The sequence below is a fragment of the Pleurodeles waltl genome, chromosome 1_1 (assembly GCF_031143425.1).
Source record: "Pleurodeles waltl isolate 20211129_DDA chromosome 1_1, aPleWal1.hap1.20221129, whole genome shotgun sequence".
In the NCBI taxonomy this organism is placed as follows: Eukaryota; Metazoa; Chordata; class Amphibia; order Caudata; family Salamandridae; genus Pleurodeles; species Pleurodeles waltl.
The window spans coordinates 227,332,907-227,348,180 of NC_090436.1; the positions used below are offsets into that span (position 1 = coordinate 227,332,907).

General features: G+C 44.1%; 1 protein-coding gene across 2 annotated transcripts in view; it reads left to right on the forward strand.

Moving 5' to 3' along the window:
• The window catches only part of EGFLAM (EGF like, fibronectin type III and laminin G domains), a 563,129-nt gene that overhangs the window by 536,571 nt on the left and 11,284 nt on the right, over window positions 1–15,274 (forward strand). Inside the window, exons 19-22 of one of the 2 annotated variants that reach the window (XM_069221264.1) lie at window positions 912–935; window positions 6,445–6,523; window positions 8,996–9,139; window positions 12,829–12,912. In XM_069221264.1, the coding sequence (XP_069077365.1) occupies window positions 912–935; window positions 6,445–6,523; window positions 8,996–9,139; window positions 12,829–12,912 (331 nt within the window). The remainder of the gene's footprint in view (window positions 1–911; window positions 936–6,444; window positions 6,524–8,995; window positions 9,140–12,828; window positions 12,913–15,274) is intronic. The other variant, XM_069221268.1, reaches the window with a different exon arrangement.

Consider the following 15,274-nt stretch of genomic DNA (forward strand, 5'->3'; position numbering starts at 1 on the left):
TCCCCTTATGAAAATCTCTCTTAAGTTCTAGTATGCACTGCAAATGCATGTAAACTGTGATATGTAATACTGTGCAGTGAAACTAAAACGGTCTTAAGTAGTGGTTTAAAACCGTAAATACATAAAGAGGCTGGACCTTTGGGTTCAAAAGTTGTGGGCACTGCTTCTTTTTTAACTAACAAAAGCCAACCCTCTTGACCACAGTTTTAAGCATTCTGCCATCTAGTTATAATACTTCACTAACATTCTGGAACTGATGTGAATATACATTTAGACGTATTTCTTGAAGTTAACTTGGAATGCCGAAGAAAGAATGTCTTTTGGGTCTTTTGAGTTACCAACTTAATCAGTGGTTAATTTCTAGAAGAATAAATCCAGGAGCCGGAAGTATTGCTCAGAAGTCCACGAATAGCACTATTAAATGTTGGGGTGCCAAATACCAACACTGTAGTCTTTATTTAACGTCATGCCTCCTTTCTAAATCACCAGGCACTCCCTGCCCATTTATCTCACTCTTAAGTTTTTTTAGCTCTACTTTCTTTCTTTGCCTATGGTTTTCCATCTTTTCCTACCTCCTCTTTTCCCCCTTGTGTTTCTTTCTCTCCAGCTCTAGGTCAAAGTTTGATGAGGGAAAATACTTTTGGGGATCAGAACTTAAGTGCTGGTAGGCTCCACCTGCAACCACTGGCTCAAATTAAGCCCTGAACTTAATTTTTGAGTTGTGTACAAATGGACAGTGCTCTAATTTAAATTGTTAAACTGTGTTATTTCAGTTGGGTTAAGTGAATATATATTATGGAATGCAACTCAACCATTTCTTGTACAGTAAAGTGTTTTTACTAAAAAGCTATTTTAATTATATCGAATGATGGATTCTAATGATCATTTTGTTTCATGCTTACTGCATGCAGAGTGTGGAAATTACTGCATCAACAGTAAGTACTTTGAATGTCTAAGCATTGATTGAGTCATTGTGGATTGACAATTACCCACCCAATTATTTGAGGAGTTCACCACAATATCTATGTAGCTAATTTTGTTCAAAAATAAGCACGCATACGTTTTTATCTCAATGACTTACACTTTCAGTTGCCAGACTGTTTAGAGGGTGACACAAATTCACAGATTATTTTCCAGACGCAAGTTATAAACTAAGTTATACACCAGTGCTGCTATTTAAAACTGGATATCTGTCACCTACTGTAACAGTCAACATCCTCATTGTGTTAAGTGATCTGGCATTCATGCAAGGGAACATGGCGGCAACCGATAAACAAAAATAAATAAATGTATTGACTAAAAATAAAAGCAACAATCAGAAGTATCGAGAAAATCCTCTGAGAATTCTACTTTATGTCTGTGGGTTCAAGTCAGTGTCCATGGGAAAAACAGAGTCCTCCATCTTTGATGAATGAATAGAATGTAGGAGGTCTGTCAGTTTTTCAGGACAATTACAGACTATGTAAATCTCTCCCATTTAGATTCATTGAAAGTATCAGATATAACCATCTGGAAAATTAAGGGATATATTCAGCCGCCCAAGATGGTGGACGCCTAGATGTGCACCTCCTGAGCCCAGATCCCTAATCCTTTTAATCCTGCACTGAACACTAGCATCCGTCCATGACAGGATCGCGCTAATATCCCTGCAATGACTGCCAATCCCACTGAGACCACAGGGAAACCGAGAATGAGACTGAAGAGGAAGACATTGGCCAGGGCCGCCTGATCACTGGGCCCACTCCAGAGCACAGTAGACCAGTTCCTAGTGCACTGTAGACTACCTGGCCATGAGGGCCTACACATCTAAGGGAGCAGTGGCACGGAGCGGTGTGGCCTTGAGAACTGAGTCGAGCCGGATGGGTGTCCGATTGGCAGTCTCCCCGTGTGGCCCAACTGGGGCGCCTGGATCTCTGGTGGTGAGGAGGGGTGGACGGAGTAATCAAACTCCTCGTGAGATCTGTTGCCCACCTGGATGCAGGGGGGTGCTGTGCACCGATGGACTTCAGCGCTGACCTTCACGGGTGAGCCAAAATGTGACCGAGCACTGGTGCCTCCTCCTGGCGAGAAAGGCCTGGGGCCTACTGCGGATGTCTTCCAGTCCAGCGCTGGGAATGTTGAAGGGCGGAGCTGTATGGGCACAGGCATGGGAGCCCCCTGAGTAATGAGACCTTTCCACGCCACTCTGCCTTGTATGAAAGCTCCCTGGAAGACCATTGCGCCCCTGGAAAACGGACGCATGTATGGACCAGGCAAAGACTAAGGTCACATGCCAATAGCTGAGAGTGGATTTATTACATTCTGAACTTGGCACCAACATTTCATATACTAAAATTAGGTGATTTGGTGAGGATCACTGTGCCAGCAACACCCACGTGTGAGCCTGCTGTGGGAACGACCAACATCTCCTGTCCACAAAAAACCACTGACGATACAGAGGGGTTTTGTGGAGGTCAGAAGCTCCAAGTGGGCCCCCACTCCATAGGCTCCCCTGCAGGATATCGTTGTTCCTTTTCAACCCTGGGGTGCCAGAGAGCCCGCTGCTTGCATGATGGGGTGGACCAAGGCCAGGAGTGGCAGATCAGTGTCAGATACACGTTCATGCTCCTCTCCATCTGAATATTTCTCTACCAGCACACCAGAGACTTGGATTCCTCCAGCTGAGCCGGGGCCCCCCATGGACAAGTTGGATGTAATCCTTCAGGAAATACAAGACTTTTGTCTGGCTATAGAACAATAGATGGGAGTCATCACCACAGACAAAAGCCTGCTCAATCATGACCACTGAAAATTAACAGAGAAAGTTAAAGCAAATGAGGCGTCCATCGCCACCCTGAGGCCTAACTCTATGGAGTATATTGCACAGCTTGCCAAGTTACAGTGACAAGTAGTGCTCCTGCAAGAATCAGCAGGTGCAGAAGGAAGGGCCAGCAGAAATAATGTTTGAATAGTGTGGATGTCTTAGGGTACAGAGGGTCCACATGCGACACTGTATATTGAAGACTAACTACGCATGGCGGTGGCCACCACGGGTCTATCGGACTTGTTCACGGTTGAATGAGCTCACTCAGTTCCTACCAATAAACCTATCCCGGGAGCCATACCAGGGCCCATAGTGGCTGAGATACTGAATTTCAAAGATCACGGCATGCTGCTGAGGGCCACTTGTGAAAAGACACCTATACTTAAAGAAAACATGAGGATTTCATTATTTCCTGATTATACTGTAGCTGTTCTTCACCATCGTTCTTCTATCCATGAACTAAAGAGGTGCTTACATTCAGCTGGCCTCACCTAAGCCTCTTGTTTCCGGCCAAACTCAAGGTGGTACACGAGCAACTAGCCATCTTCTTTGACTCTCCTGACATGGTGCGAGAATGGAAGGGGCAACACTTCCCCGAAAGCTGCGGGGCTGGACCAAAGGTACTCACTCTTCCAGGGGCACATCGAGGGCCTCGTCAACGTTAGTGTGGTGAGACTGCCTGGAGTACCAAAAGAGGACCAGCCTCTCCTCAACAGGCACTGGTAGGCCAACTGGAAGCAAACAAAATTGGCGTCCACTTTCCTTACCACAGAGGTGCTAGCCAGCTCCAGCTCTCCACACAGCAGTGCTTCTGATTCTGAGTCCATGGGAAGTATGGCTTTGTTTGCGTCTATAACACCACAGACGGCCAATGACTTATAAGAGGTCAGATGTGATGACACTATGGAAATAACTTTAGGTAATGAGGGTTGCGGGTGGACGGGTAGGATGCCTCCATATTCTAGATTAACTGCTTTGGGATGCACTGCGGAGATTGCTGATTCCGTATGTAAGGGCTCCAACGCAGTCAAGCCCCTGATGCTCACCATTACTGCTGTAAATAAGTAGCTTACTGAAATTGTTATCCTTGGGGTTCTGGGCTCAGGTAGCCCCCCTACAGCACCAAGGTGCTTCTATTCTATAATTCGGCAATGTGTACACAGGTTATCCACGGTCACCCCAAATGCGAAGGCAAAGGTTATTCTTTAGTTCAAATGTTCAGATTTGTTATACAGTTTGGTCGAACAACAGCACATCACTGGACCACGTAATGGTAAATAATGTTTAGTTGGTTAATGCAGTCACTTATATTCTGAGTTATATACATTGTGCTATGTGCGCTACAAGTCTTGCCTAATGTCTTACGCTCTGTGAACAATGACTACAGTGTTGAATTCATATAATATTTTTACTTGAAATGTACGGGGTTGGGCACGATTCACAAACGACACAGGGTGCTGGCCCAATTGCACAGATGACGGGCACAGATTGTTTATTTGCAAGAAATGCATCTCACAGCATTGGAGGCTCGGAAACTGCAAAAGAAGTGAAGGGGTCAATTGTTCCACACGTTTCATTCGGCCTTTTGTCACGGAGCAGCAATATGGCTCCAGGATGGTGTTCCTTTTTGTCATTTAGGTATCCATGTTTATCGGGAGGCGCAAGATTTGTTGGAGGGGAACCTCATGCGTACGAATAACTCACTCAAAACCCAGGTGGGATTTTAGACTACCTAACCGCTTTTGATTTCTGACCAGTTGGCACTGGCGAAGATGGTTCTTCTACCACGATTGTTGTACTCCTTTGTTAATTTACTCATCCTTGTGCCAGCATGAGTGTTTAAACTACTGAATACATTATTGATCGAGTTGGTCTGGGAGAGTGGTCGTCCGAGAGTCAGCCTGGCAAAACTACAGCTGCCGGCGGATGGAGAGGTGGATGCCAGAATATCAAAGCATATTGTGTAGCTGGACTGTTACAATGGCTGGCTTGGCATAATTTAATGGAAATTGACCTTACAGCAGATCAGATCTGTCATGGACAGTTGCATAGACTGATATATCCGGGAACCTCTGTTCCCTGCACATCCTTGCTGGTGTTGCGACTGGCACTCGTTTACTGCAAGATGGCTATGTATTACACAAACTCCCCTACACACCCAGCATTCCTTTACGTGGCCTCCCCGTCACCATGGACACGCTGACAGCATAGAGATTACACATGTGGGAACAAGACGGAATGCTGATAGTATCCTCGCAGTTTGCAGACAGCGTATAAATGCCACTCCAACTTTGTACCTTGCCATCGGTTTCCCAATAATTTGTTCTTAACACATGTGAGTGTTCTACATTATGTATGCCATAACTGGGCAACAGAGGGGACAGAACCTGGTAGACACAAATTGCTTCAAGCACTATACACAATGGGGTATGCCAGACACTTGGTGCGCTGGCTTTGTTGTGGCCTTTGGGCACATCTAGGGGTTGCCCTGGAAGCCTTGAAGGCCAAGTGGGAGGCAGATTTGTCCAGAGTGTTCACTGATAGGGAGTGGGGATTTTGCTGGAATTTCCCAAAAACATATCTCGGAAGTAGATTTAAATTAATCCAATTCTCACTACTACACACAGCATACCTCATGCCGTACAGAATCAATAAAATGTTCCCCAATACTGTTGCAGCGTGCCCCTGCTGTCACACAGTCACTGCAGACCTGCTACATATGGTATGGGGCTACCCCTCTCGCAGTATTGGTCAGATATTGACCAGTCACTCGGACTTAACTGGGCAGGATTACTGGCAGACGCCATATTCATGTATTCTAACCCTAAGCCCCGACCCAAAGGATCCAAGGAGCTGACACTCTTCACAGACCTGGCTATACTCCTGGCTAAACGATTAATAATGAGACGCTATAAGTTCTCAGTTGCCCTGCTGGTAGTGCAGTAGCGAGAAGAAGTTGCTAACAAGGGTCTGGCTGTGAGTGGGGCATTAGGCAGAGAAGAATATAGAGGTTTGCTTAAGATAACCATCTCCTTGGAATGGGACATGTTGCTGGGATAATTCAAGGGGCAGACAGAGGTGGAGAGAAAAGTGCGGGAATAGGCTCGCCCCTGCCACCATACAGAATGGGGGTCAAGACACCACTCCGAGCTACCTACAACTCGAATCAACAGTTCCTCATATACCTGGTGCTGAGATGGACAGGCCTTTACCTGCACCCTCACTTTCACAAACAACTTTTACCACCAGAGCCCCCCACTTCCAAATGCTGATGTTAAAGATTCCATGAGTAGAGTCACAAACACAAACCTCACTGCTGACCCTTTTTAGTTGGGTGAATCAGACTGCTTGTTAGGTCATGGGGGGGTATTTTTTGTTAATACGGAACGTAGCCTCTGGTCAACCCGAACGCTCCCACAATTATGAATAACAAATGTATTCTTGGAAATACGAATTATTATTGATATGTCGCAATAATGTTTGTGCTGAAACAATGAACATCTGGAAAGTAAGTAACACATTTTCCTCATATGGCCAATGTTGTGCAACCTTGTGGTAAAAAATAAGCTTCTTGGTGAATATGCAATATGTTTGCTTTTCAGTGTCATGCGTTGCTAATTGTGGTTTCTTTAATTTTCCAGTCATTACAGAAGCCATTGAAATCCCACAGTTTATTGGTCGTAGTTACTTGACCTATGACAATACTGACATGTTAAAAAGGTAAGAGCTTTGCCTTACTACAAAATGGATGTCCACTTTATGATTCGCATATTTGCATTAAAAACACACATATTGTACACTTTGAATTTAAAACAGCTGCCTGAATAACATATTTTTGAGACTTTTATCCATTTGGCTTTTGAAGAAACTAGACTAACTGAAAGCATCTGCATGAATTATTATATGCTTGAATTCTCTTTTAATTGAACATCAAACCTAACATTTATTATTCCTTTGTTTTCCTCGGGCCTGTTTATTGTGTGCCAATACTGTTTATTGGCTGCCTCGACGGACTAGCTTTGGCAGAACGTTTTAAAGCCGGGAATTGATGTCGTCTACCCCAAAAGCTCTGTTAAATCAGCAGTGCTACCATTAAAACAGATTTTATATATCCTAAATTGACAGATGTTTATGATATTGACTTGCATTCTGACAGTTGCTGTTCATAAAAACTAAGGATAGTTGAAATAATAGTCTTTACTCAAGTTTGGTTATTCACATAAAAGTTCGAGACATTCTCATAAGTTTTGTTAGCCTGTCTTTTGCTCTAAACGTTAAGGTGAAGGAAATGTAAAGACATTTTACATATTTCATTGGCAGACAACAAATACATGAGTATAGCATTCTTTTTGAGAGAAGACTCCATAGAAACAAAGAGGAGACAGACTATTTATAAAATATGCCATTTAAAGGATTCGCTGTTCTTATTTGTATTGTTTAATTATGGTCTCTCTCTCAGGTAAGTCAAATCATAGATCACCATACATTGGTGAAGACGAGGAACTAGTAAACAACAGTGATATGGAGAATTTTCTCAGAACACTAAATATCTCTCATTTTGCAATACAAGGTGATCTTAACAGATATTATTTTTCTCAGCATCAGTCATCCTACAGTAAATGTGTTTGGCGCCTGAGAGCATACTGAGGAAACCAAACAAGTATTGGCAAAGCCAATAGGGCTTGCCTATGTGCAAGCTATTGGCTTTGGGAATTGGATTGGGATGGCTAACGGGTGCAGGAGGTGGGATAGGTAGCGGGTGGGAGTGGTTAACGTGACGGTTAAAAGAAGGGCTTCATAGTTTGTTTGTTTTGGGGTTTTTTTTTTACTCCTGTGTGTGTGGGATTGAAAATTCGATGGAAGAAGGGGTAGGTGGGGGAGAAGAAATAGGGACAGGAGGGGTAGAACCAAAAGGGCCAGGGGTGGGTGGTGGGGGGAGACCAAACAGGATCACTCTAAAGAAACAGAATGAGGCGGTGGAGGGTAGAAGAAACAGGATGGGAGTGGGTGCAGGGAGGTAAAAAAAAGTTATGATGTGGCCAGAGTTGACCTTCTCATAGCGTGTTTTAAAAAAAAAGAAATAGCACCTGAATCACAGTGCAAGCAGCGGATGGCCAGAGGAGGGGCATTAATCAAACTTAATCTGTACTTGGTTCATGTGCCACTGAAAGAAAAGAAAGTGATACATTGCAAGCACTGGCCAATTAGAAGGCAGCACATTAGAGTGACAATGCTGCAAATGAACATTAAGCAATGGCAGGGTCCAAGCCCATTATAAAACACAAGAGTCTCCCAAGTGAGAGTGCATGCACTAGTGCATGCTTACGAAGGCAAGACCTAAAAAAGGGAAGGCGGGATTTCTTGTTTCAGCATATTTGAGCCTTATCATCAGGGCACAGCCTGGTTCTAGTGGCACAATTAGCACAGGAGCCAGTTCTGGACATACCCATTGTTCTTAGGGCATTGTACTGAGGACAACAACAAACTGATATGGGGGTTGCTTGAATTCATTTCAGCTATTGGTAATTACTCTGGGCCAAAATCAGATCTACTGTTTTTGCCAACTATGCCACCTCAGATAGGCCCCATCCTCGTGCAACTAGCACTGGTCCTGCTTCAATTGGAACAGTCCAGGCCAAATTACCAGGCCAGACCCCTCTGAACCAGAACTCAAGCAGTCCCCTACCAGTTTAGACCTTTGTGGACCTCACCAGTAGAATGCAGCTTACGTACTATGGCACAGTAAGCACAGGACCAATGTCTGTGCATAACAGTCACCCTTAGGTAATCTTTTAGAATATGCCAGCCTGCTCTCATCCAGTACTACAATTTGTGTAAGCAGGAGTGGATCTGTGTAACCAGGCCACTTGGGTCTGCTTTAATCTAGTGTTCCCAGAAATATTGTATAATTTTTATATTCATCTGGAAGGCTGCCAGATCTTCTTCTAGCAGTGGATCAGAAAATAAAAACCACACTACACATGTATCCATACATAAAACAATGGCTCAAAGAGTTAGTGTTTTGGTTGCTTTACATAGTTAACATAAGAGAGAAAGTCATAGTTTTGTTGTCATCCTCTTGCAAAACTGATTAGTCAATTGCTAAACTGTAGAAAGATATATTTGGTTGCTTCAAACTGATTTTTGATTTTATAACCAAGCCCTGTCCTTTATTTTTCTTTTAACCTCCAGAGTTTCAGGAACTCGAACAAACATATTCATGCGGTTTAAGACAACAGCAAGAGATGGCTTGCTGATGTGGAGAGGCGATAGCCCTATGAGGCCAAACAGTGATTTCATCTCTCTTGGCCTCCACGATGGGACTTTAGCATTCAGGTAAGCATTAGTTTTAGCTGCAGTCTGCATGTGTATGTGTTAATTGTATTGATTTCTGTCATCACAGCATCTAATGCATTATCTCTATATTATCTTGGCTTTAGTAATTCACACTTGGCCACTATTTCCTCTGAACTGGCTCCATCTTTGATCTTCATTTTCTAAACCTAATCTACCATTGCCTAATAGTTTATGTTGTCTCTCAGTCCTTCACTCCACACACTCACCAATTGGCCAAAATAGGTATTTTGCCTACTAATTGTCTATGGACTACTATAGTTGTAATTTGTTTCAAATATTTACATCCTGCAAGTGGGCTGCTTCCCCATTTATGTATTACTCATTTAATTTGCATGAATACTGTTTTTTCATTCCATCTGGTGACTGCTTTCCAGGGCATGGGAATGAAGGGTACAGGAAATCATAAATAGTTATGGTTACCTTTCATTATATACAGGTAATGTTACTAAAGCACAGGTTTTTCTCATTTCTAGATTCTGTATTAAGGACCAAATTGTCAAGGCAGGGATTAAACTTGGCAGGTATTTCTGCTAAATAGAGGGATCACAAATATACATAACTTATGCATCATTTAGAGTATTTATTATAAGGACACATCTGTTGTGACTCTGAGAGAGACCTCCTTACTGAGGCTAATCAAAGAAGATTCATAACAATTTCATGCCAGTTTTGAAGTCTTGGATATCCTTAGTTACCAATTGTTGTTCTGATCTATTTGTTTCTCTTCATGCATGAAGCACATTTCCCTCATCAAACTCACAGTTACTAACTGTTTCCAGTGTTCCTCCCTCTGGATTACCCATGTTCCTTCACCTACAACAGCATTTACCTGAGAATTATATCCCTTACTGCAAAGTGGTTTCAGACATTCCTTCTAAGGCGAATGCCTGCAAATTCTGAATGAACACGGCTCTTGACTTATGGTTACCACTGTATATGAACTATATTGGGTAGTGACAATCACAACACTTTCTCTCAAAGAACTCTTAAACACATTCATGACATGACAGAAAACGATTCACTGATCCTTTGTTGTTGCATAGTTTAATTGCTGCTTGAAAAGCGGCTATAGTATTTCCCTCAGATGTATATGTTTTTAGGTTTGATGCGTAATAACATTTGCCCCATTCATTGCAAACACATTATATTCTGTTCATGCTACAAAGGGGCTTTGGTTTATCCTTTTTAGCCGTTGGCATCTCTAGCTCAGGAAAATTTAGCGACTGCTGGAAACATTGTCATACTACAGGAGTATTTCATCCTCCTCTTCTTTCTATTGGTTGTTTCCATTGAAATGGATGAGGGAATATTTTACAGCTAAAAAGTACACATTATCACCAAACATTTTACTCTTTAACTTAGCCATGCATTGTGTATATAGCCATGCATTGCCTACACAAAGCAATCTTCTTTTCTAATTGTTTTGTGTTGAAGCTGCAATTTTTTGTTAGTTCTGTCGGTGCTCGAGTGCAAATGTCAAACCTTTTGGCTCTGCTTTATGTCTTATGCTTTCAAACCAGTTCCATTAATTTTCTTTCTAGCCAGAATGTTTATTGGTTGATAATCTAATGAATGTCCATGATACCTTTCTATATAAAATGTAAATATTCCAGTTGAGAGACTTACCTAAAGAGTGGTACCTTGAAACTGGGTGAAGTACTAGCACCTGAGTATTCGAACTTCTTTGTCACTTCAACTAAATCGGTATGTCTTCCTACTGTTATCTGCAAACACAGGGATCACCGTGTATTTCCTCGACACATTAGTCCCAAGATTTGGTTACAAACTTGTTTCCATTATTTTACCTGAGCAGACAGTCATGGCCCAGTGGCAGAGCTTGAGGCAGGTGTTCAAAGATGACCCCCTTCAGAGTCGCCATTTACATTTTGTGTGCAGAGAGCATGAAGTCATAATTCCTCAATCTTAACAATGCCCGGTGGATCATCGCATTACGTCAGTACATGGGTATTTAGTAACTGTGTCTATTAATATTCTCAGCTACCACAAGGTTTCACTTGCATTATTCTTCATGTCCTTGCTAAATCAAGCCAAAGCATGCCCAATTTGATTTAAAAAAAAAAAAGTAGAATTTAAAAAACTATGAGAACGATGTTTTTTTGCCAAACTGTTCTACTTGTTATTTCTCTGCATTGGAGTGTTTTGACTTTTGTTGTTGGACAACAATTCATGTCACATTATGCAGATAATGGAAAATTGGAAAACATTAATATACACTACATAGAACATAGACAAATGAACATAACTAAAGTTAAAAAAAAACCTTTCATAAAGCAATACCTTTTTAAAGACAGAAATTGTGTTACCAGGACTGGGCACCCTTCATCTCTAAATATATAGGCCCTCATTACAACTTTGGCGGGCGGCAACCGCCGCCCGGCAAGTTGTATCCGCTGTGCGGCCGCCAATGCAGCCGCACTCCAGTGGTGGCCATTAAGACATCCCCGCTAAGCCGGCGGACGGAAACCAAGTTTCTGCCCGCCGGCCCAGCGGGGATGTCGGCCGCAACACGGAAGCCGGCTCCAATTGGAGCCGGCGGTGTTGCGGCGGTGTTGCGGCGGTGCAACAGTGAAAAGCTCCCTGGGGCCGTGGCGGTGGGCCCTTGCACAGCCCATGCCAAAGGCATGGGCAGTGCAGGGGCCCCCAGGGGCCCGCGACCCCGCAACCCCACGACCCCCCTTTCTGCCAGCCTTTTCATGGCGGTTCCTACCGCCATGAAAAGGCTGGCGGGAGGGGGACTCGTAATCCCCTGGGCAGTGCTGCAAGCAGCGCTGCCCTGGGGGATTACAACCGCCGGGACCAATGTGGCGGGAAACCGCCCGTCCCGGAGGTGCGACCTCGGCGCTTCCGCCACGGTCGTAATCCCCGAGTTTGTACCACCAGCCTGTTGGCGGTACAAACTCCAGAACAGCCCTGGCGGTCTTTGACTGCCAGGGTTGTAATGAGGCGCATAATCTTGTGTTTTTCTGAAAACTTTGTGGTCCCTCTGAGGTATGATCTTTGTACATCTATTACTCCAAAACCATTGTCCCTTTTATCTAAGACATGAAATGGAAACCTATATGTCAATGCTGAAGGTGTCTAGGTTTATCCATGGGGCATTGTAAAACTGAAGTCAAAGTCACAAGTAAAGTGCATTTCCGTGAGGGACGAAGTGTGTCTGTTGCTCGGCTTTCAATTTGACAGCTATTGTAAATTACAAATGCAAACATCTCACTTGTAATCTTATGCTACTCGCTGTTTCTCTACTTTTGGAGGACATTTTTCCAAGCATGAAGATTTGATTATTTTCTGATTTGTTTTTCACTATCTACATTTATACATTCATAAATCATGTAATATCAGATTAAGCATTCCATTTTATAATGTAACACAATTGGAGTAAGTAAATAAGGCATCAACATGCCAATGTCATGTTTTTACAAAATTAAGTCCAGAATGAATAAGAAGAATGGCGCTCTAGTTGTTGTAAGACTAATATATTTAGTTTCACCATTTCTCATTTTTGTATGCTGGACAACATTACAGGTCATAGTCAGTCAGCTGATGATGCTCGGTTTCAGGTATTTCTGTATGTTTTTGTTATTGAACTGATGAACATTTATGTAAATGAGTGGCATCATTATCAGTGCCTTTTTCTATTTTTTCAGCTACAACCTCGGAAGCGGCATTGCAACCATTTTGGTCAATGGATCCTTTAATGATGGAAGGTGGCATAGAGTGAAAGCTGTTCGGTACGTGATTTATTTCTAAACTGTTTACACTTTGTGTAGCTGAATCAATTATATCACGGATAGTTGTATGTCACAACGACTCCACTATTTAAAAGGGGAGCAACTAAATGCAAATCATATGATTTGCAATTTGATGGCTGCACAACTCTTTCAGCAGGTCCTGAACCTTACCCCCTCGCTGCTGCTTGGCACTCTGAGCTCTCCGAGCTCCACTCTAGGTGTGCCTCGGTAGGTGTGCCTCACTCCATTCTCTGACTGCCTCTTTCTCCTTCTGTGCCACTTGTGCTTTCCTCTGGTTGTCCTTCCTGTTTTCTGTGCCCCCGGTATCTCTGCCACCTGTGCTCGTGCTGTTATCTGCATTTCATCTATCCCACTGCTTTTTCTTCTGTTATGTCACTTTGTTTCATCTGTCTCACTTGTGTCTTCTGTGTGTCCTCCCTATTCTCTGTACCCCTGTGCTTCATCTGTTTTCTGCTTTTCATCTGTCCTCTTCGATCTGCCACTTTTCACGTGCTAGCCACTTGTGTCCTTTCCGCTCTCTATGCGCTGCTGTTCCTTTGGCTTGGTCTGTCTTTTGTTCTGTGCACCTGTTCTTTATGCCCCCAACCCCAGCACCTGATTTTCCCGCTGTTTCTGCCCCTCCGCTTTCCCCACCCAGCCCCCTCCCCAGGACCTACTGATTGACGGTTGCTGCGCAACGGTGCTATGGGCACTCGGACCACTGGCATTCCGAAGGCACACCAAAGGCAAGCCAGTCAGCACAAATCCACAACTGGACTGTGCCCAGAGCCAGGAACCCAGGCCCTCCCTCCATCCAGTATTCCGCCACCGAACTCCCGGAACTGGCTCCCAAGAACAAGGATAACTGCTGTGGCACCACATTCCCTAGAAACACAAACGGACCCTTTGCTTGCCGCTGATACCGCTCCATCTGCTCCAGGGAAATTCCAATCAGCCCATCAACACTGCCCTGTAAGCCAAGAAAAACTCTGCACTCCATACTGATCAACGTAAGATCCCTTGGTATACACACCACAGAGATATGGGACCCTCCTACCACCCTTAGACCGGACGTAATGTTCATCACTTAAACATGGCTTACACCCAGACATAGAATGTGCCACCCCAGAAGGATACAAAGACTGCCTTAACAGGCTCGGAGGAGGAATTGCCAGTGTGCACAAGAAAAACATCTTTTGTACCTCCATCGAAGACGGTACATCCCACCTCATCGAACACCTCAACATTCTCATAACAATGGATGCCAAAACCTTCCTCAGAGGACCCTTTGCATACAAACCTCCTGGCTCACGCCCCGGGTTCTGCAAAGACCTCACCGATTTCATCACCCAGCTGGCCATCGACTCAACTAACTACATATTTCTAGGTCTAGAAGACCTCAACTTTCACCAGGACGATAGCCTTGACCCTAACTCTGCCATCCTCTTGGATAACCTTGCCAACTTTGGACTCAGACAACTGGTCACTACCCCCACTCACTCTGCGGGCCACATCCTGTCATCCATCACTGCCTGTCCTGTTCTCCCACACCCCGGAACTCACATGGACCGACCACCACCTGGTGCATTTTTCCATAAGCTATGAATTCAGACCCATGACCGCCCGTCCGCTACCCCCACCCGCAGATGGAAAAAAACACAGAAACACAATGGATCAGCATGCTCCACGCCAAAAGACCCACGCTCTTGGACAACCCCAAACAAGACTCCAACATACTAAGTTAATGGCTCCTCAACTGCACCAATGAAGTAGCTCCCACTACAACCTCCACCCCTAGAAGATCCAGCAAACCAGCAAAATGGTGCACCCCTGAACTCTGCATGCTTAAAAGAGACTGCAAATGACTGGAAAGATGATGGTGCACCAGCAAAGACCAAGCAGACCGCCAAATCTACAAGGAATCTGAAAAAAAAAAACCTCCTCTAAATCAAGGAAACAAACGCATCAGGGAAATCGACAACTGCCCCAAAGAGTTTTCAAGATTGTCAAGGAGTTCTCCTGGCCAGGGGCCACCCAAAAAACTATACAACCGTCCCAGACACCGTGCGACTCTTGCGGAACACTTTCACAGCAAGATCACTGAAATCTACAGCAACTTCCCTCACCAACCCTCCAACGGCGACCATATGCTCACAACAATGAGGTAGACCACACCCACCTGATCATGGATTGGTCGCCCCTCTCCATTCAGAAAACGGCAGACATCATGACATCGACCGAGTCAGGCTCACCCTCCGACCCCTGCCCCCATCACATCTTAAACATGGCCAGAAGGAAATCGGCCAAATCCCCAATCCCATCATCAATTCCTTTATTAGAACAGCCACCAATACCCGAATCC